Source organism: Mus caroli, unplaced genomic scaffold (genome assembly GCF_978045245.1).
Source record: "Mus caroli unplaced genomic scaffold, Mus_caroli_1 scaffold_10, whole genome shotgun sequence".
NCBI classification, from domain to species: Eukaryota; Metazoa; Chordata; class Mammalia; order Rodentia; family Muridae; genus Mus; species Mus caroli.
Window position 1 is genome coordinate 104,907,380 of NW_028227265.1, and position 22,548 is coordinate 104,929,927.

At 46.9% G+C, this 22,548-nt stretch overlaps 1 protein-coding gene across 9 annotated transcripts in view; it reads left to right on the top strand.

The window, feature by feature from the left end:
- The window catches only part of Tacc1 (transforming acidic coiled-coil containing protein 1), a 103,305-nt gene that overhangs the window by 44,258 nt on the left and 36,499 nt on the right, over positions 1 to 22,548 (top strand). For 3 of the 9 annotated variants that reach the window (XM_029480314.2, XM_029480311.2, XM_085844061.1), the window contains exon 2: positions 12,954 to 13,069. The exons of 3 other annotated variants lie outside the window; for them this stretch is intronic. Coding sequence is in view for 5 of the 6 variants with exons in the window: in XM_029480311.2 (XP_029336171.1) it covers positions 12,954 to 13,069 (116 nt within the window). In the remaining variant the exon portion in view is untranslated. Of the gene's footprint in view, positions 1 to 11,698; positions 12,064 to 12,953; positions 13,070 to 22,548 lie in introns of those variants that run through there. 3 more of the 9 variants (XM_029480310.2, XM_021169578.3, XM_021169577.3) reach the window with 2 other exon arrangements.

Below are 22,548 nucleotides of genomic sequence, written 5' to 3' on the forward strand. Positions count from 1 at the left end.
GTCTGCTAAGTTAACAGATTGACTCCAAAGAGGCTTTTTTTATCTGTTTCAAAATGTTAGTTCTGATGAGAGAGGAGGGCAAGGAATTTAACCCAAGATATGTCAAATTAGCCCCTGGACCTGCAACATTCCAGTCTCTTCATGGTACTGAAATTCTGATCAACCCACCAGTCTCTGTAGACACAACCTCCTTTCAACCAGTCAAGCAAGCTTCCTTTCTGGAATCCCTTCGGCAGAGCATCCTCTCAGCCTTGTCAGGGTGGTAGATTTGTCTCATGACTGAGGACTTGATATGGGAGTTTAGACAAGGGTGTGCCTCCGAGGGGGCTGTGCTGCTGGGATCCAGAGAACAGTCCCCAAGGGCTGTGGGCTATCCTGCCTCAGGGGATTGGCCTGGCTGTGCTCTCCAACCTGTCTGATTAAGTGACCTTTTCTCTTTCTCCTAAGTGCAGTCTTCACCCACACAACAGAGGTCTGCTCACCATCTGCAGAAGACAGTCAGAGATATTCTCTCTCTCCCCCTCCTTCTCCCTCTTCAAGACAGGGTCTCTCTGTGTAGCCTTGGCTATCCTGGAACTCATTCTGTAGACCAGGCTGGCTTCAAACTCTGAGATCCACCTGTCTCTGCCTCCTGAGGGCTGGGATTAAAGGCAAGGGTGCCACCATGCCCTGAAGAGAGGTTTTCCTCTTAAAGGCTGTTTGCATTGGGTCTCTCTCTCTACAATAAAAATCTCACCAAAAAAAAAAAAAAAAAAACAACTGGAGAGAAAAAGGTTTATATGGTTGACTGGCTCCAGGCCATCACTGAGGGAAGTCAGGGCAGGAAGTTAAAACTTGAACCTGGAGTCAGAACTGAAGCAGAAGCCATAGAGGAATGCTGCTTTCTGGCTTGCTCCGTTTTCTTTCATATACAACCCAGGCCCACCTGCCACAGTGGGCTGGGCCCTCCCACATTAGTTGTCAATCAAGAAGATGCCCAACGCGTGGTCTACAGGCCAATCTGATGGTGGCAATTCTCACTTGACTTCTTTCTAGATGACTCTCTATTGCATCTAGTTGGCAAAAACCTAACCAGCAGAGAGGCATGGCCCTACTAGTCAGAGCTGAGTCACTGGCCCCCTTCAGCTGCTGTGGAAAACTTTGTCTGGCCGTACAAGGGTTGTTATCAATGTTTGAGCCCAGGCATGGTGGTTTTCTGTAAATGTATAAGTATGCACCAGACACGTACACTGAAGTCTTCCCTGTCGTCATTACAATTAAACTTGTATGTGAGTGTTTAGGGTTGGTCGGAGAAGAAGGGGGAGTCGGAGGTTTGTGTTTCATGGTCTGTGGGGGAGATATCTTTGACAGTTTTATCGAGTTTCCAGCAGCTAACATTTCTCATTTCCTTTGAGAAGACAGAGGAGGTCAGCACGATCCTCCCTCCCTCAATAAATCTATATTTTGCTTACTGACTTGAAGCCAGCTGGCCCACTCAGGAGCCACAAGTATCTCCTTTTTTTTTTTTTTTACACGTTGAATTTACTGTGAAGCTAAAGCATCTCCAACTTCAGGCCACCTCACTGTCGTGGGCCCGTTTCTAAATCCTTGGTGTGGTCCTGTGTCGCAGGATTTTCCCTGTCCAATTACATTAGTGCAGAGGAGGTTTGTGATTGGACAGGAAAACGGGAGGCGGAGCTAAGAGTTGCAGAGACAGGGAGTGTCTGGGGGTAGGAGGGGAAGGAAGATGGCTGCGGATGTGAACCCGCATGGCTGTTTACTGACCACAAGTAGCTATGATTTCACAAGGTTAGAAATACTGGAGAGATGGCTCAGTGGTTAAAAGCACTGACTGCTCTTCCAGAGGTCCTGAGTTCAATTCCCAGCAACCGCATGGTGGCTCACAACCATCTATAATGGGATCTGATGCTCTCTTCTGGTGTGTTTGAAGACAGCTACAGTGTACTCATAAATAAAATAAATCTTTAAAAAAAAAAAGAAAGAAAGATTAGGATGAAGTTTTTATCATTATCAATTGGCTCTAAAATTATTGTATTGGCATCTGGTAAATTGTGATCTTATTGACACATAAATCTAATTGGTTAATTAAGCTTTGAGAGTCTTGATTTTACCGGGTTACTGGGTAGTGTGATATGCAACCCTGAGGTTGGCAGTTCCATTTAGTTACTGGAAGGTGGGATTGCCAACTACATGGTTTTATGGCAGAGGAAGTACTAGCTGCTCCCGGGGCAAGCAAGCCACAGATGCTTCGGGGGCTAGCTGGAGAGAGTTGATGGTAGCGGCAGGAGCGTGGTAAGGCCCCGCAGAGAGCTGGCAGGCTCCATTTTTTAATATTTCCCGCAACAATCCTGACCCAGGGCTCATGGGTGCTCACTGGTTTTCCTTTATCTCTGTGCATTTAGACAGCCTTGCTACGAAGCCCTTGCTGGCCTCTAAGATCCCACCTACCCCTCCTCCTGGTATTTTGGTTACAGGCCTACAGTATCAGCTCCCTCTTTGCTTTCTCAGAAGAAGCTAGCCATAGAGAGGCATCCTGAGAGAGAACGTGCCCACTGAGAGCATGGGAGGATGGGCCCTTTTGCATCTCTTGCATGAAGTGCATGTCTTATACCCTGGCCTGAAGTTTTGTCTTTGAGGACTACCCTTTGCATCCATAGGAGTACCTGGGGTGGGTGGGGGTGGGGTCTTTTGTGTGGCATCTTGGGTCATGAGGCAAACACCTCCTTGGAATGAGGGTTCACACTTTGGTCTCCAGGCAGTTGATTGCATCAGACCATCATAGACCAACTTCTCCATTGGCTCCACAGAGCACCAATGGAGTACTCTGTGTGTGTGTGTGGGGGGGGTGAGCTCTTACTGCCCACTCTTACCTCCCCAGCCTCAGCGTGCTACCCAAGATTCCTTTTTTTTCTTTCTTTCCTTTTTTTTTTCTTGCAGTGCTAACCCTCAGCTGTGCTAGGCATGTATTCTAAGGCAAGATACACCTTCTTCCAAATTGGAAAATAAAACTCTTTATTTTATTTTATTTATTTATTTTAAGTATATGACTGTCCTATCTGTATATATACTTGCATGCCAGAAGAGAGCGTCAGATCCCATTACAGACAGTTGTGAGTCACCCTGTGGTTGCTGGGAATTGAACTTTGGGACCTCTGGAAGAACAAATGGTGTTCTTAACCACTGAGTCATCTCTCCAGTCTGAAAATACAGCTTTTTAATGTTTATTTCTTTATCAGGTTTTCTACTGTAGCCCAGGCTGTCTTGGAATTCACTGTGAATGACCACATACTCATGGGAATCCTCCTGCCTCAGCTTTCCAAGTGCTGGGATTACAGATAGGGATCTACCAGGCTTGGCTGAAATTTGAAGTTTGATCAGTCTAACACACTGTTCCTGGGTTGAGCTTGGCTGCATGTGGAGATGAGGAAGAGAGAAACTGACGTAAATATATATTTAACTTTGGGTTCTTTTGAAGTCCCTGCTCTGGAGGTTGAAAGGGTAGCCAATTTAACTTTTATCTCTATTCTTTAGCTTCTCTCTCTCTCTCTCTCTCTCTCTCTCTCTCTCTCTCTCTCTCTCTCTCTCTCTCTCTCCCTCCCTCTCTCTCTCTCTCCCTCTCTCTCTCTTACAAAAGCCATAACAATGCTTAAGGAATACTGGAATACTGGACCATATTGTTCCCTTTCACTTGCAGAGATGGGAATCAACTTTTCAAAGATTTGTTTTATTTGATGTGTATGAATGATTTGCTTGCATGAATGTATGTGCATAGTGTGTGTGTGTGTGTGTGCGCGCGCTCGCATGCACACTCAAAACCTGATGCCTGTGAAGGCCAGAAGAATGTGCCAGATCCCCTAGAAACTAGAGTTGCCAACAGTTTTAAGCTGCATGTGGGTGATGGGACCCACACAGAACCTTTGTAAGAACAACAAGTTCTCTTAACCATTGAGCCTCTACAGCCCCAGAATTGTTTTTTTGTTTTTTAGTTTTTTTTTTTTTTAGAAACTTTTTTTTTTTTAAGATTCATTTATTTTACTTGAGAGGCAGAGGCAGGTGAATTTCTGAGTTCAAGGCCAGCCTGGTCTACAGAGTGAGTTCCGGGACAACCAGGGCTATACAGAGAAACCCTGTCTCGAAAAAACTTAAAAAAATATTTATTTTATGTATGTGAGTACACTGTAGCTGTCTTCAGACACACCTGAAGAGTGTGTCTGATTATAGATGGTTGTGAGCCACCATGTGGTTGCTGAGAATTGAACTCAGGACCTCTGGAAGAGCAGTCAGTTCTCTTAACCACTGAGCCATCTCTCCAGCCCCAGAACTTTTTTTTTAAAACAGTTCTTTATTCGGTGAACCCACATCTTAGAGGACAGTGGACTGACATCCTACAAGTGTGTCTTCCTCTAGTCTTCAGGTAGCATATTATCCAGGGAGAAGTGGGTGGGACAAAGACAGTCAATCACTCAGGAGCTCAGGCTTGCTCATCCAGTCCAGTTCTCAAGGACTTTTGTTCCATTGATGTCTTTGCTCCTTCTCTCCTTCTGTGGCTGTTTGCTTGGTCAAGTCATTTTGTGCTGGTAGCAACTTTGTATTCTTGCAGAGGCATATGGGCTGGGGGTTCAACTCAGAACAGTGTGTACACAGTGATCAATAACATATATGTTGCAGGATATTCAATCACACTGTAAACCCCAAGATTGTGTTATTTACTGAGAAAACCTGTTTCCAGTTGTGGTGTGGCTCAGCCTTGGCACACACTTCTGGCTGGAATACAGACACACACTTAGTTCATATCTTTAATCCCAAGCAATGAAGGGAAAGTTAGTTTGTTGAAGGAAGCAGCCATGTTTGAAAGTGAAGTCTAATTGAGCGACAGACAAAGTGATGAATCAGAGAAAGATTTGAATAGTGTATATCCAACTCTCAGGAGAAGAGAAAGGGAAGGAACGAGAGAGAGAACATTTTACTGGGAGAGTTTTACATAGACATGTTGTGGAGAGAGAACAGCTAAACACAGGTGAAGACAGAGGATAGGAAGGAGCCAGACAATTAGAACAGATTGCCAGAGTTAGTTTGAGACCAAGCAGAACAAAAAGCCAGAGGCCGAGTGAGAAGCCAGACTGAATCAGTCAGCATGGAGAGGAGTTTTGAGCCAGAACAGTTGAGTTGACCAGCCAACAAGAATTCAGAAAGAGGGGGCTGGCGAGATGGCTCAGGGGGTAATACTGCTCTTCTGAAGGTCCTGAGTTCAATTCCCAGCAACCACATGGTGGCTCAACCACCGGTAATGAGATCTGACGCCCTCTTCTAGTGTGTCTGAAGTCAGATACAGTGTACTTAATTATAATAATAAATAAATCTTTAGGCCTAAGCAAGAGGAGTTGACCGGAGCAAGCAGGGCGGAGCGGGCTGACTAGAGTGAGCAGGGTTGACCTGAGGGAGCAGAGGTCCTAAAAAATTCAATTCCCAACAACTACATGAAGGTTCACAACCATCTTACAGCTACAGTGTACTCACATACATAAAATAATTACATAAATTAAAAAAAAATCAGAAGGAGCTAAAAAGGGTGAGCTTATGCAGCAGCAAGTCTCAGAGGCTGAAAACATTCTAGGCCTAGGTAAGATTGTACGGAGGCTAGAAGCTTCCAGGACTAGGTTTAGGTTAGCTGACTGAGGCAATAAGCCTCAGAGATAACAAATAAAATGGGAGAATAAAAGATACTTTTATACATATACATTCTTATTCCTTTTGCCAATATGGAGTACCAGTGTGTCTTCAATACAGAATATGAAAGTTCTCCAATCGTAAGGTCCTGTGGCTGATTCACTCTCTAGCACTACACGACCAGCCAACCAACATGATCTGTGATAAGGCTTGCCCCCTTAGACTGTGGGTTGAGAGGGTAGGATCCAATCTGATAGTCCACGCTCAAGTGCTTGGCAGTTGTGTGACCCTCAGATGTTCTGTCTGTTGGAACCGTTAGGTTCCCTGTTGAGATTTTCATGAACTCGAAGATTTTCACAAGTAGCCTTGGTGTTGCCCAGTCTGTTGTTTGCCTTTTGATGTGAAGACACACATTTACAAGCCACACTTTGCATATGTAGCCCAATCAATCTGGGCTTTGATTTTTGTCTGTGGTTTTCATTAATTACTTCCAACTTGGGCTGGCATCCTTCCTACGGAGTGCTGACAGATTCTGTTGCTTCTAGACTGCTCTCTCTCCATGGCTTGGTTTTTTATTATTTAGCCATCGAATCCATCTGGAATTTCTTTCGATACGTACTCCGAGGTAAGAGTTTAAGCTGATCTTTTCCATTGCTAATTGGCATTCTCCGTGCTTCTGCTAAGCAACCATCCTTTTCTACGTTGTAATGTCTTGATCGTATAATAATGCTTTCATCTTGTAGGCTCCTTTCCAGAGCTTTCTACTGATGCAAGGAATAAAGATCTGCCTATTTTGGCATAAATCTCTTGTACTGGCTAGTTTTCTGTCCACTTGACACAAGCTAGAATCATCAGAGAGGAGGGCACTTCAATTTAGAACAAGCTTCCAGAAGATCTGACTGCAGACCAGCCTGTAGGGCATTTTCTTAATTAGTAATTGATAGGGGAGGGCCTGGTGTATTGTGGATAGAGCCATCCCTGGGCCGGTGGTCCTGGGTTCTATAAGAAAGGGGGCTGAGCAAACCCTCAGGAACAAGCCAGTAAACAGCATCCCTCCAGCCTCCAGGCTCCTGCCCTGCTTGGGTTCCTGTCCTGAATTCTTTTGATGATGAACAGTGATGTGGAAGTGTAAGGTGAATAAACCCCTTCCTCCCCAGGTGTTTTGGTCATGGTGTTTTGTCACAGCAATAGTGACCCTAACTGATACATGTTTCATAATCCTTTCTCCTCTCCAGTATATGTTCATGTGGGTGTGTGCAGATGTGTATAGATACAACTGCACACACTTGCACATCTGTGTGATAGCCAGAGGCTCAGATCAAATCTCTCTCTCCATCATGCTTTCCTTGGTGAGGCAGGGTCTGTAACTGCATCTGCATCTCATTGACTTAGCTAAGCTGGGCTGGCTGCTCAAGGAGCTCTGGGGATCCACCTGTTCCACCCTCCTTCCTTGCCTCTTGCCCATTCAAATCATCTCAAGCAAATGCCTTTTTGTGACCAGGAGTGGGCAAAATGTGTTTTTGCTTTCTGCTGTTGTTTTAAAAGCAGCCTGGACTTTCTGTTCCTTCCTCTGCAATCGTGTTCACGGAGGGAGTGCTGGGGTGATTTACACTCTGATAACTTCCCAAACGAGTCGGGTGAAAGAACAAAGTGACCACTGATCTGAATCTTGCTTCTGTGAGAGAAGCTATTATCTTCCCTAGGCAGCTTTGGGGAGAGAATATACAATTTCTTGGGTCTCCCAGTCTTGACTCCCTTTAATGCAAGCCTCCAAGTTGATGCCAGAATGATCTATGGTCTTTCTAAATGGAGTCACGACTTCCTTGCTTCAAAGTGTGAGTCTTCCTCTTTGCCTATTCAGGATGATTGGCCCGTCAGTTGCATCGGATTTCATCTGTTCACATGAGGGAGAACAGTCACTGATATTGAAAGATTTCTTATAAAATTCAAGATTTGGGTGTTGCACAGAAGATGGGCAACAGGGCCTTCTAGAGCTCCCAGCTTTGCCCTTTGATGAAGGGTAGACACTTAATGTTTGCTCCCCTTGGAGGAGCAAGTTCTATGCAAGTCTATGTATGTAGAAAAATTGACAGAGAGGCTCCACCTTATCTGCCTCTCTTCTCTGACCTTGTCCTCATAGAAAGTCTCACAGCCGCTCTGCTACAAAATAATAGTTTGCTTGTTAAAAGAAGATCTGCCAGTACTCTTATTAAATAAGGAAGACTTTATTTAAGAAGGGCTGACTCCGAGCCAGGCATGATACTTCATGCCAACAGAGGCAGGAGGATCTCTTTGGGTTCAAGGCCAGCCTGGTCTACAAAGTGGGTTCCAGGAGAGCCAGAGGTATTATTATACAAAGAAACCGTGTCTGGGGCGGGGACAAGAGAGGGAAGGGCACAACTCTGTTAGGATTTTGTAAAATTGGAGAGAGATCTGGTTTAACTCCAAATACAAAGACAAGTTAAGTATTTATAGGCAGGGATGTGTGTGTGTGTGTGTGTGTGTGTGTGTGTGTGTGTGTGTGTGTGTAGGAGATTGTGCTTGTGGACGAATGAAAAATTGCTAAGAGGAAGTTCTGGGGGCACAGGACGATTCCGGCTAAACCTACTGGACAAGATTCTTGCTGAAGGCAGGCCAGTGCGAGAGAATGAGGGTGGAGATTTTATCTAAACTGAACCTGCAGGATTCCCCCTAAGTCTGGATTGCAGAACAAAGATTCAAGCGCCAGGTTGAGGCATGCTGAGGCTTAGTGGAGCCTAAAAGAATTAGGACCAGCAGAGTCTCAGGCAGTCAGCATTTATTTGCTCAGTTTATTTTTATTTATTTATTTCAGTGTATGTCTGCTTTGCCTGCCCGTATGTATGTATGTATGTATGTATGTATGTATGTATGTATACCGAGAGCAGATGCTTGGTGCCCTTGTAGGCCAGTAGAAGCTCAAAGCTAGAGTTGAGAAGGGTTGTAAGTTGCCTTATAGGTGGCCGGAACTCAAACTGGGTCCCATGCAACATCAGTTAGTGCTTTCAACTGCTGAGCCATCTCTCTGCAGCCCTTACTCGATTTTATTTAACCTTTATCAAAGAGACCCATTTTACAGACACTTCTGTAGCTTTGATTCACTGCAAAATACACATCTGACCTGGCCACCATTTGTGGAAATGCTTCAGTAAGAGATTTTTAGTTATGTTAGTGGGAATTGAACGAAGAGCCCCACTCATGCTTAAGTACCTGTTATACACACAGGGCTACATCTACAGGGAGTTATATTTTAGATTTTCATGTTATATTAATCTGTAACCTCTGGGAAGGGCAAGAAGCAGTGGAAAAGAAAAAAAAAAGGCTGGTTTCTCAGCTTAAGATCATTTCCAAAACAACCAGGTTTCGGTTGGCTACTTAGCTAGGTATTTGCATTCTGTTCAGGGAAGCCAAGGATAGCAGCAATGTCATGGTCTGCCATCTCTAGAAGCGAAAGGCAATGGGCTCATGAGACTTACTGGACTCCTGTAACACACACAGAAGGCCTCGGAATGAGATACTTTGTTGCTGTTTACTCTAAGCCCTGACTTGTACAAGATAGGGGGTTTAGACACTTGGGCATCTGTTTCTCTTGTCTCAAGCTGCTGCTGCTGGGAGTCAGGCTTTATCACTCCAGGCCATCCCTGGAGCTGGTTCTGCCTTTTGCTCCTTCAAGACAAGGCTGCCTCAGAAGCTTAGCCAAACTTGGAAAGACAAATGGAAACTGGTATGTTCGTTTTTATAATTTACTGAATGTCTATTGAGTGTGTGCTCTTGCCCCAGGTGTCTGCAGAAGCAAAAAAAAAAAAAAAAAAAAAATAAAATAAACGTGACATGGTCTCTGGCCTTTGGAATTTTATGGTCCAAAAGTAGACATGTTGCCCATGTTCTGCTAAGTGTAGGGTGACCTTGTATCGGGAGACAGTCTTGGCTTATGTCTGTGATTCTGGTGTCATTACTAACAATGTACCTTTTCACGTTTTAGAACTAAGTGAGACAGTATGGTCTGTATGAATATTCATGTATAAAGGGGGTAGAAAGTGTAGAGAGACCAGTTGGTTTCCCCGAAGTAGTCACTGAGTTGAGTGACGAGAGAAGTTTGGCCAGCCAAGGCCAGGGGTCTTTCGGGGAAACTTGGAGTTCAGATGGGAAAAGAGGTGTATTTCAGGAACGCAGAAAACCCTGCAGGCAACAAGAGAGGGAGTTCTGGAATTAAGAACCGTGGTCGACTTAAGTTAAGTATTGTTTGCCAAGTCTGCCCTTTGACAATGCCCCGAGGCTGTCATTAGACTGTCTAGACACCCCTGTCCCTTTTCTCCTCTTCCACTTGCTTCGGGGCTAGGAATGGAGTTCAGGGCTGGGAGGCCTGCTGGAGATGCTGCTCTCTCTATGGTACATCCCCAGTGTGGACTTGTGTTTGTACCATCTCTTAGGTGTTCTTGGGCATATCAAGGTTATATCTGGGTCTCTGCTGCTGATGGTTTGGGAAGGAGGATTAACCAGGCAGAGAAAGCCCTGAGGGACAAACTGTAATTCTAAGCAGTTCTGGAGTGCAGGAGCTATGTAAGGCACACGAGGATCGGGAGGAGGGAAAAAGAGGGTAGCAGTCTCGAGGAGGAAGAATGATCAAGCCCAGGTAAGGACTTACATGGATTCTATTTTCAAGCTACAGGGGTTTCTAATCTGAAGATTTGCTTGATCATAAACCCAAGACAATGACAGTTGGATAGTCTTGGCATAGTTCTTGTAGACCTAAAACAAAATGACTTCCGCTCACATTTTTTAAAAAAAGTCTTTCGACACTCTTGACAGTCGTGTTTATCTCAGGCAAGAAGCAGGAATGGGCTCTAAAGTATTCTCCTGCCTTTTTTTTTTTTTTTTTTTTTTTATGGTAGGCTACCTGCCAAGCCTTATCTTACATGTTTGCTTGTCTTTGTTATGAAGTGTATAAGACATTTGTGATTCATCTGCAGTACACGACGTGGTGCCAGCTCCTTTCAGGGTAAGCTCATGAGCATCCTGAAAATCTTCGCCTGACCTTGTTCTGAATTTTGGAGGCACACTCTCTGTGGGAATTGTAGCCACCTCACAGATTCTCTGAGACTGAGAAATGTCAGTATAACGGGAAACACACTGATGAGCTAATGGTCTCAAACTTGGCTTTGGAGGAAATGAATTCACTGGGAGAGAGGGCCTGGGGCAGTCTCTTAGTGGAACCCTTCAAAGATAAAGGGGGGAAAATTCTTCTCTTCACCTTCAGAGGTAAAAGCCTTATTATGAAGACTGTCACCAGATCTTGCTGGCTCTATACTGAAGAAGCAAAGGACATCAGAAACCAAGGACCCAGGAATTATCTGAAAAAAGCCTAAAGTTATGAAGAGAAAGAACAACAGGAAACGGCTCAGGCCGTCTTGTCAGGGGGCAATTTTGCATCTATCCCAGGTCAGGACACTCCGGAGCCCTCATGAGTGTGGCTTGGTAAGGGCAAGACAGCTTCAATTCTTGTGTAACCTGGGAGCTTTCCAAATCCTGGGCGTAACAAGGATGGAGCTGACCAGTGTCAAGGAGCGGGTACAACACTCTACAGAGGTTCTGAGTTGTTTTGTTTTTAAATAAGGGGCTTAACTTCTGTACAGCGCAGCTTCAGCCACGCCATTAAGTCCTAGCGGCAGGAAACACAGATAAAAGGGGAAGAGGAACGGCGCCGCGGCGCGCACACGCTCGGAAATGGACGGCGGCGGCGCGCGGCGCGCGGCAGGCGCGGATCCCGCGGGGAAGGCGAGCGCGGTCGAGCAGCCCCTGCCCAAGGCCGGGCGCGACCAGCGCGGCGGGGGGAGCGCGCTTCCAAGCGGCCGCCCCCGCGCGCCGCACCAGTAGTTCGGTCCGAGGGGGCGGCTCCAGGGGCGCGGCTCCGCGGCGGCGGAGGCTGCTCCAGGCGGGAGCGGACCCCAGAGCCCAACGACGCGGAGCAGGGCTGGCGGGGGAAGAGGCGGGCGGGCGAGCGGGCACGCGCGGGGGCGAGCTTCGGCGCGGCGGCCCGGAGGAGCGGGGGCGAGCGGCGCTGCGGGGCCGTGGGAGGAAGCGCTGCGCCCGGCCCGACGGCGCTCGTTGAGCCACATCCGCGGGTCGCCGGCGACGTTGCCGGCGCCTGTCAAGGCCCCTCCATTTTGAAGGAAGAGGCCGCCGTTCTCCCACCGCAGGGGCGGCAGCCGCGCTCATGGCGTTCAGTCCCTGGCAGATCCTGTCGCCCGTGCAGTGGGCCAAGTGGACGTGGTCCGCGGTGCGCGGTTCGGGCGCCGGGGAGGACGAAGCCGGAGGTCCCGAGGGCGACCCCGAGGAGGAAGAGGACTCGCAAGCCGAGACCAAATCCCTGAGTTTCAGGCAAGTACACCGCATCCCAGCCGAGATGCAGGCGGGCGCCATCCTCCCACCGCGGTCAATGCTGTGTGCGCGCAACCGTGTTCCCGGCTCTGCTGCCCGCAGCCAGGTCCCCGCTGTGTACCCGAAAGTTCGGGATGTTCTGTCTGCCCGTGTGCTTTTCGTCCTCTGTCTTCGCTGTAAGCTTTCTGAACCCAGCCCCGAATCCGCAGTCTGCGCATCCCGGTTTGCCTGGGTCGCTTTCTCGAAGCGTCGACACCCCGGCTCCGACGCAGCGGCACCGGGTAGTGGCAGTTGATAAGGCCAGGTGCGATTTGTAGCGTTTCCCCTTGTGGGCAAGAAGTCGCTCCACCGCCCTTCTTGGCCCCGCAGTATCCTAAAATGCAGCCTTGGTAAAAGAGGATCGCGTGATGACAGGTCCCTGGCAGCTGATGAGAAATGGTGGTCTCTGCTGAGCTGTCACACGTGTGATTGTGGAAGGCAGGTGACGGCATTTTCAGCTTCCAGTGACTTTCAGACAGGTAGAGGCCTACGGAGAAGAACAGTATAGCTAGAATTGGTTTAGTTTGGGGGTGGGGCGATATTAATTTTTATGCCCCTGGAAAGGGTTGATTGGGAAGTCTTTTTGTGTGTGTGTCTGTGCGTGTGAAAGGCAGCGATGACAAAAAAAAAAAAAAAAAAAAAAGGTCCTGGTGACAGAGGACGAAAGAGATTTCAGGGAGCTAGGATGCTGGGCATCTCTGAAAATGCTGCAGCCTTTCTCAGGCTGGGTTGAGGATTGGTTGGTTGTAAAGTTAGAGGCGCTGTACTTGCACTTCGGTGGCTGAGTACATTTTAAAGGCAGTTGGAAATACCGTTGACTGTGGTAATGCCTCGTTTTTCCCCCTCGGCAGCTCGGATTCTGAAGGTAATTTTGAGACTCCTGAAGCTGAAACTCCAATCAGATCGCCTCTCAAGGAGTCTTGTGATTCATCATCGGGATTGGCAGAACCCGAGGCCAAATCCCAAGGTAACAAAACTTGAGTTTTCTACCTTTTTGGTTTTAACTTGAAAAAGAAAAAGAAAAAGAAAAAGGAAACTTAAAAAAGGGTGTGTGCGTGCCTCGAGGACCACTTCAGACAGGATGAACTGGCTCCTTGCTGATTTGGATTTGTTTTTGTAACATAAACGTTTTGATCATCTGATGAGCTAAAGCTTGCTTTATTCTCTGACTAGAGACTGTATGAGGTCATTTTTTTCCCCAGCCACTCCTGTTAGACTTCCTTCTAAACCCCGAATAAGTAAAAAAATGTAGCAATGACTGGTCTGGTTATGTTTTAGATTTGGCCTCAAAGATTTCAGAGACTAGTTGTTTTCTACAAGGGTGTGGCTAGACACCAAATTATAGGTAAGAGTTGATTTTTGAGTTAGCAGTCTTAGGCAGTTTCAAAATTGCTTGCTTTTCTCTCCCACAGTGGACCAGCGGGGAACCCTTCAGTCTAACCAAGAAAATCCGGTTCACATACTGTCCTCTCTACCCCCACCCCCAACCCCATCCCCCATCCCAACCTAGTACCCGCCCTTTAATTCTCAATGCCTCTGGCCCACTAAATTAATGGAAATCTTTTTTTGTCACACTTAAAAAAAAAACAAGACAGCTCAGATAGCCCAGGCTGGCCTTGAACTGATCCTGCCTCCTCAGACTCCAAGAATAACAGGCCTCTACCACCATGCTCAGTTTATTGTCACCTAGCTTTGAATAAAATTTCACTTGTCCTGGTAGGAAGGAATTTGTTCCTTTGGTAAATGAATAGAGGCAGTGAAGCCCCTTTCTCTCCAGGAACATTTTGGAGGGAAGTTGTCTTAGTCACTGTTTCCCTTGCTGGGAAGAGACACCATGACCAAGGCAACTCTTATGTTTTTTTTTTTTTTTAAAGATTTATTTATTATTATATCTAAGTACACTGTAGCTGTCTTCAGATGCACCAGAAGAGAATTATAAGATCTCATTACGGATGGTTGTGAGCCACCACGTGGTTGCTGGGATTTGAACTCAGGACCTTCGGAAGAGCAGTCAGTGCTCTTAACCACTGAGCCATCTCTCCAGCCCCAAGGCAACTCTTATAAAGGACAACATTTAACCGGGGCTGGCTTACAGGTTCAGAGGTTCAGTCCATTATCGTCAAGATGGGAGCATGGCAGCATCCAGGCAGGCATGGGGCAGGAGGAGCTGAGAGTTCTGCATCTTCATCTGAAGGCTGCTAGAATAAAATTGGCTCCCACATAGATAGTAGGAGGGTCTCAAAGTCCTTCCCAACAGGGACACACTTCCTCCAACAAGGCCACACCTCCTCCAACAAGGCCACACCCACTCCAACAAGGCCACACCTCCTAATCGTGCCATTCCCTGGGCCAGACATATACAAACCACCACTGGAGTGAACCTTTTAAGGGTTAAAAGGAAGATGTCTGTTGGGTTCTGTTAGTACTGTGGTGAACCATGGGGTGGGGGTGGGGCAGTGGCCTGTGGGCCTGGCTAGTAAATGCTGGAAGTTAGTTAAGGGGGGCGGAGCTTACTTGAAGAGATTCCTAAAAGGGTTGAGAAGTGAGGGAAAAAAACCTTGTGTATTAATGGGAAGAGAATTCCTTTCAGCAAAGGGAACAGTGTTTGCAAAGAAGCATCCTGTGTGTGGTGAGGCCCTGGGCTGTGGAGTCTCACCTGTTCTGGAGGGGCAGGGGTTGGGAGGTGGGAGTGTGAGGGTCTGGGGGGTGGGGTGGGGGGGTGGGGGGGGGTAACCCGGCAGAGGCCAGTGTGCCCAAATGGAATGACCAGGCTGCTGCTGGTGGTAATAGGAGCTGAGGTCAGCAAGGGGGGGAGGAAGAGCCACGTGATACCCAATGAAGATGTGATTTTCTGAGAGAGCTAGAGAGCAGCTGCAGGGTATCTATCTGAACACAACACCATAACCGAGTGGCTCAGAACAGGGGCAGCCTAACACACACACACACCCGGGGGGACCTTAGTATATGGTTGGTTTTCCCTGAAGGTCCGTCTTCATACGGCCATGCTATGAGGATACCAGTCATTCAGGTTAATACTCACAATCTAGTATGACCTCATTTTAACTGCATTATAACCTCCAAAGACACTGTTCCCAGTTAGTGCCCCATTTCTGGTAAACTATGATTTTTGACATATCTTCTTGGGGGAGGACACAATTCAACTCATTCTGACAAGGATTTGACTTACTTTATTATTATTATTATTATTATTATTATTATAGACAGGGCTTTTACTCTGTAGCCATGGCTATCCTGGAACTTGCAATGTAGACCAAGCTTTGAACTTATAGATCCATTTGCTCCTCTAGCTTAGTTCTTTGCAGGTTGCCTGGGTAAGTTGAGTCACAGAGGGGCTAGATTTACTGGGAATTCATCAGTTTGGTTTTTGTTTTTGCAGTTTGTTTTTTTACTAGAAATTGAGATCTCTGTGCCGTGTGTATGGAGAATGGAGCAATACCTTCCCTGCGCTGGGCTGCCTCTGCTACCGGGTTAAGGGCCGGCCCGCCCATTGCAGACGGGTGTGTGGCAAAGCTGTGCAGTAGTTCTTCCTGTAGTGAAGATGCTGCTGGGCCCCATAGCTTGCCTTTCTTCTCTCCAGATTGGCAGATTGGGAGGGAGGTCTGGAATCCTGAAAGAACTAGTCTGTGGGCCTTCTCACCAAATTCAAATACAGCCCGTCAGACGTATGTTAAGTAGCTGGTTGAAAGCCCCTTTGAATCGCCCTCAGCTTTCTTTCCTCAGTGTGTCAGATGGCTAGGCTAATTCATCTGCCAGATTCCTCAATAAATGAACAGAGGCCCGGATTAGCCTAGGCCTCCCAGCCCCAGCCCCAGACACAGCCCCAGCCCCAGACACAGCCACAGACACCCAATTGTTTGGTCCTTCTTGTTTCCGTGGCTCTCTCTCACAGTCTCTCATTCAGTGTAAATGTTTTCCTTTTAGAGAGTCTTGGATCAGGAAAGTTCTCCGGGGTGGGTCATGCTGTAGAATGTAACCGTGGGGAGGAGACTGGTGGTGTATAGTCTGGGGAACAGGCCTACATATTATAAAATCCTGCAGTGCAAGGTCTTTAGACAGGGGGATGACTCCTAAGTCTGGCTAGTGTCTGGTCTTTTAAGGCCCTTGTGGAGTTAGTCCAAGGTGTGGATGCCTTGTCAACAGACACAAAGTTGTCTCAAGACTACAACTAAAGTTCAGGTCTGGCTGAAGATGGCTCCACTGGGCAAAAATTCCGAAGTCAGTTCCTGGTGAGGTTTTAATTTCTCAAAATGGATGTTTCACGTTTCCCCGAAATAGTTCATTTTGTTTTTGACTTTCTGTGGTTCCATGGCATGGTTAGGCAGCGCATACAAATGGGGCAGGGCCGTCGTCATGGGACTTGTAACGATCTTGGCTTCCTCGTGCCTGGTCACCCTCACCCGCACGTGTGGGTTAGTGCCACACTCCTGTTCTGTCCCCTGCTTCCTGATTGTTTAAACTTAGAGGAAACTATAGTTTTGCTTTTTATCGGAACTGTTTTAAGAACTCAGAAATTTTGTAATGGGTCCCCTTAAGATAGTTAGTTATACGCCAGGAATTAAATAGAAGGTTGTGATTTTTTTTTTTTAGAAGCCACAGAAGGAAGTTGGCTTCTGAATATATAATAAATTCAAACTAAGCTGGAGATATTTCTGGAGAATACCAAGCCAGTGGCTGTAGAGTTTGAGCCAGTGTCTCTGTGAATGCTGTCTGTTCTTCCCAACAAAGGGTGCTTAAGCTGAATTCACCTAGTTTGAGACAGGGTCTCACTGTGTTAGTCTGAACTGATATGTAGCCATGCTTGGCCTCAAACTCACAGAGATCCTTCTGCCTCTGCCTGGGTGTGCCACCACACCCAGCCATTTAAAGTGCTTTTTAAAAAAAAAATCACTATTGGCCAGCCTGGTCTACAGAGTGAGTTCCAGGACACCCAAGGCTACACGGAAAAACCCTGTCTCAAAATCCCCACCCCCAAAGTCACTATTATCATTACTGTGGGGAAGAGGGACACATGCCATTATGTGTGTGTGTATATGTGTGTGTCTATGTGCGTAGCAAACTTCCGTGGATTTAGCTTCCATCCAATGTTTTGTGGGCTCTAGGGATGAAACTTTGGGTCCCTGACTTGTGGCAAGTACCTTTGCATGGTGAGCCATCTCACTGGCTGCTTGGTTTTCGTTGGTCTTTGCTGGGATGTGTGTTGGGGAAGGAACTCCCTCGGGAAAGAGCTTAGAAGAGGCCTCCTCATCTCCATCCCCCTGCTCCCCTGTGTTCACAGGGTTAGTGGCGGCAGGTTTGTTCAGCTGTTTCAGCCTGTAAAGACATCAGAGCTGGCCTAGAGTGGTAGCACACCCCTGTGCACCAGGACTGGGGAGGCAGAGGCAGGGGGACCTTTGTGAGTTCTAGGCCAGCCTGGTCTATAAAGAGTTTCAGGCTAGCCCAAACTATATAGTGAGGCCTTGTCAAAACAACAGCAACAACAACAACAACAAGAAAAACAAACAGAAAACCCACAGAGGCTTACTGTGTGGGCCCTGTCCCTTTGTGGTCCTACCCATATTTACAGTTAGTTACCTTGCTTTGAAAAGGAGAATGTTGATAACTGTAGAAGTCTCCACATGATCCGTGAATAACGAGTTAAATCTGCTATTCATTTTTTATGTTACAATACCTAGGTATTTCAGAGACTTAACCATTGCAGTCTGGAATAGCAATGGAGTTTACCTACTAATACTTATTGCTGGTGTTCATGTGAGAAATGCAGAATTACTCATTGACATGATTTTGGTATTTAGATTCAGAAATACCAAACCAGAGTGATGGCTCAGGCCTTTAATCCTGGCACTTGGGAGACAGAGGCAGGCAGATCTCTGAGTTCCAAAGCCAGCTGGTCTACAAATCCAGGTCCAGGCAGTGAAAAACAGAAGGAAATTTCTCCCCAAAGTGTAGTGATCAAAAAAAAAAAAAAAAAATTGTAGTCTTTTAAAAAAAAAATGATGCTGGGTGTGGTGGCGCACGCCTTTAATCCCAGCACTCGGGAGGCAGAGGCAGGCAGATTTCTGAGTTCGAAGCCAGCCTGGTCTACAAAGTGAGTGCCAGGACAGCCAGGGCTACACAGAGAAACCCTGTCTCGAAAAATCAAACCAAAAAAAAAATGATGTGAAATTCACACCTTAGGGCCCATAAATAATGGTGTTGGGGAAAATAGCCATGCTAGTGTGTTGCGGTCTCCCATGTGGCTGCTTTTGTATCTTGGCAGCAGGTTAAGTACTTGGGAGTGGAGAGGCTTGTTAACTCTCTGTGCACTTACACCACTTTTCAGAGAGTAACTAGGGACTCCCAGCTAACAAAGGAGCGCTGTATACCAGCTTCCTCCCATACGTACGGGCCCTTGTGGTCAGGAAAGGCTTCCTTAAGGGAGAAAGGTTGGGTCTGACTGCTTGTCTCCTTTGCAGACAGTGCACTTGAATTTTAAATGACTTCTACTAAAAGATTCAGAGAGTTACAAAAGAAAGAAAGAGAGAGAGAGAGAGAGAGAGAGAGAGAGAGAGAAATAAGAAAGTATCAAGAAATGGAACCATCTAATACAAGGACAAACACAGCCATTTAAAAACAGATCTTAGTTTAGTTTTTGAGTCTATGTGGGTTTGAGCATGAACAGGGATGCCAGAGCCTGGGGCTGCCGTTATCTGTGGTTGTGAGCCAAACAAGGGTTCTCTGCACAAACTGTACAATTCTTAACTACCAAGCCATTTCTGCCATCACCAGCATAGACTTCTAACTCGTTCTTATTCAGTATTTCTGCTAGGATGTTGGGGGCTGAATTTGAGCATATGGACAAGGTGTATTGATTGGAATTATATATATATTATAAGTTTAAGACTTAGAACACAGATCTTGCTGAAATCTTGAGCCCCAGACTTTTTATTTTAAAGCTTTGAGCCTGTTGATAAGCAAATACACAAATATTTTTCATTCACCCATACTGAAGTGGTCCATTCAAATCTACAAATATGTTTTCCTCAGGATTTGCTAGAATGTTTCTTTGTTCACAACAGGGGATTGCTTTATTTGAATTTCCTAGAAACAAGGAGACTAATAAGGATACTAAATGTTACCTAGTTTAGCAGTTTAACATGGGTGGCCCCTTGTACTGTGCCCCAGGTTAATGCTTTTATTCTTTTGGTATGATTGGCTCTTTTACAGCTTAATTTAGTTTTTTTTTTTTTTTTGTTTTTTATGTAATTCCAGCATGAGAGGTTTAAAGCTAAAAACCAGGCAGTGTTGCCACATTTCCTCCTCCCCCCCCTCAATGGAGTCAGTATGGTTGTCTCAGTGTAATGAGCTATGGGAGGAAATACTTCCGCTCTTTGATAGAGAACAACAGGAATGGGCTGGAGAAATGGCTCAGCAGGTAAGAGCACTGACTGCTCTACTGTAGGTCCTGAGTGGCTCACAACCATCTGTAAATGCGATCTGATGCCCTCTTCTGGGGCTGTCTGAAGACTGCTACAGTGTACTTGCATATAATAAATAAATCTTTAAAAAACAAATCAAAAAACAACAACAACAAAAAAAAAACAAACACCAGGACTGAGGAACTATCTATGCCAATGCAAAGTGAAGATTTCAGTAACTTTCAAGTCACTTTTTAGATGTCGCAAAGGCAAGGCCTTCTCAAGAAGTATCGTAAGGGTTAAACTCACTCCTGAGTTGCTCATCTCCTCTACCTGGGCATCTTACTAAAACTACTAATTTGCTCTGTTAATTTCTGGTGGCAGAGGCATGGTGCTTGGGGGCGGGGCTAGTCCTGAATGCCCCACTGGAACAATGGGTATGGTCTAAAGCCACTTTCAGTGAGAGTGGGTCTGGGGATGCCAAAAGACTGGGAGTGACGGGCAGAGTTTAAATCAGGCACAGTGGTAAACCAACAATTCTAGTGCTGTCCAGGTAGAGGCAGGAGGGTCAGGAGTTCAAGGTCAACTTTGGCTATACCAAAAGTTCAAGACCAGCCTGACTTACATGAAACCCTTTCTCAAAGCAAACCCAAAACTAACCTGGAGTGGTGGCCCACATTTTTAATTTTAGCAACCAGGAGGCAGAGAGGCAGGAAGACTGAGATTAAGGTCTACATAGTGAGTTCTAGGACAGTCAGGGCTACACAGAGAAACCTTGTCTTAAAAGATAACAAAACACTGTCCCCTCCTCCCAAAAGCTCCTGTAATCTCACTGTAGCAGCAATCCTGTCTCTGGGCAACCTTGGGTGTAACTGTTTCTCATGCTTTGCAAAATCCAGAATAAATAGTGTTGGGAGTCCACAGTTTGTCCCCCAAACAGCCATCCTCACGGAGCTTTGATGACCGAGGTTGCTATTTTTTTTTCTTTTTCTTTTTTTAAATTAGATATTTTCTTTATTTACATTTCAAATGTTATCCCCTTTCCTGGTTTCCCCTCCGAAAACCCTTTGCCCCCTCCCCTTGCTCACCAACCCACCCACTCCTGCTTCCTGGCCCTGGCATTCCCCTACACTGGGGCATAGAGCCTTCACAGGACCTGGCCCCGCCCACCACACACACACACACACACACACACTCTAAATCAGTGTCAAGTATTTTTGGAAAGATATAAGATCCATCAGTAGTCTGATGCTTAGGAGGAGGCTGAGTGAGGCAGGAGGATCACAAATTTGAGACCTACCCAAGCTACATAGCACCAGAGCCAGCAACAGACAGAGTTCAGTTTCCAGTGCTACAGGGTGAGGAGGAAGGGTTGAAAATCCAGAGCTCCCTGAAATGTGTTTCACAGGCTTTCCTCTCCAGGGAGTTTGTGACACCCCTCCCCCCCCCCCCCGCCCCAGTTCACTGTTGGAGAAGTCCAAGAGGAAGTGAGAGGCCTTAAAATGTTGCCAGAACAGGGTGTGTGCTGGGGAAAGCATCCCCCCTAAGTGACAGCTGAGTCAGTAGGCCATACGTCTTCCACACACATGAACTTGGCATCTGCTGTATTTGGGGTTCTGAATAGCAGAAGTTCACCGTACAATTTAGATACAAGCCAACAGAAGCAGAAGTCATCCTTAGGTAGCTGGCCCATTTGCACTGGACCATTTCCTTTATTATTAAAGGTGTGGTGGCACCCGCCCTTTGTCCCAGCACCCCCTGGGACAGAGGCAGGAGGGTCTGAGTTCAAGGCCGGCCTGATCTACATTCTACATTGGGAGTTCCAGGTCAGCTAGGGCTACATTAGAGAGAACCTGTCTCCCCCTTCCCCACCGTCCCCAAATTAGTGTCAGCTCTTCAGTTGAGAAGGAAGTAGGAAGGGGTCAGTCTCTTGTCTGCGTGGACCTTGTTTGGTGAAGAGAGTGGGCTGTATGGAGATGTATGGAGCCTCCAGGCTCAGCACCTGTTTTTAGGTAGAGAGAGAAGGCTTGTTGGACTTTTGTTTTCATTTTTGTTAGCAGTGCTTGGGATGGCACCAAGGTCTCTCCCAAGGTAGACGCGTGATTTTTCTCCTAGCTGTGTCCCCAGCCCACAAGGGCACGGTCATCCTCTCACCAGTCACTGCTGGCTAAGGAATGGCGCTCAGGCGAGCATGTGGGGCCTGCAGGGTTGATTCAGCGTCCTCACGGTGTGGTGTCACCTCCTCCCTCAGACTGACTGGGCCACCTCAGCAGTCACACTGTGCCTTCCACAGCACCCTCTTGGTGGCACAGGTTAGCCAGTGCTGTGAATACAGGGAGGTGAAGACTCACTGGGAACTCTATGCTAGAGCTGGACACCACAAATCTCTTAGTATGCCAGAGGGTGTAATTTCCGCACCCACAAACCCCTCCCAGCTTTCTTTCCTTAGGTCTCTTCTGTGCCGCTTTCCTAGGTCCAGAATGGCCGCCCTTCTGGGGAGGTGTCTCATGCGCCTAAGGTCTGGGGGCCTCCTCTGGCTAAGCATTCTCTTCTCTATTTATCACCAGCCTCAGCCTCCCAGCTGTGTGGGTGGTTGCTGCTTTATGGAGGAAGCAGTTGGTATGTTGAATCCTCCAGTAATTGTTTCTGAGGAGATTGCACGCTGTGGCTGTTTGGCAGCAATGGATTGGAAGTTCCACAATTTCAGGTCTCTGCGTCGCAGCCCCATCTGTTAGCGCCCGTCTTCCTGCCTTTGCTCTTCCTGCTGGGGTAGCATAGCCCGTAGGTCGGTGCTGAGGGCTCTCTGATCTCTGTCTGGGGTAGAGGGTCTCTGCTCTGCTTGGAGTGTGCTCTCGGTTAGATCCACATGGCTCCAGTGCCAATGGGCACCTTGTTCCTGAGAGGGCAAGCAGAGTCATTGTTGGTCTTGATTCTCTGGAGAAGGTCTAGGCTGCTGGTCGCCAGCCCTCTTCTTTTCCTTACAGTGTGGGCTTCAGAGGAGAATTAGGATCTCCCGAGTGGCGTGACGGAT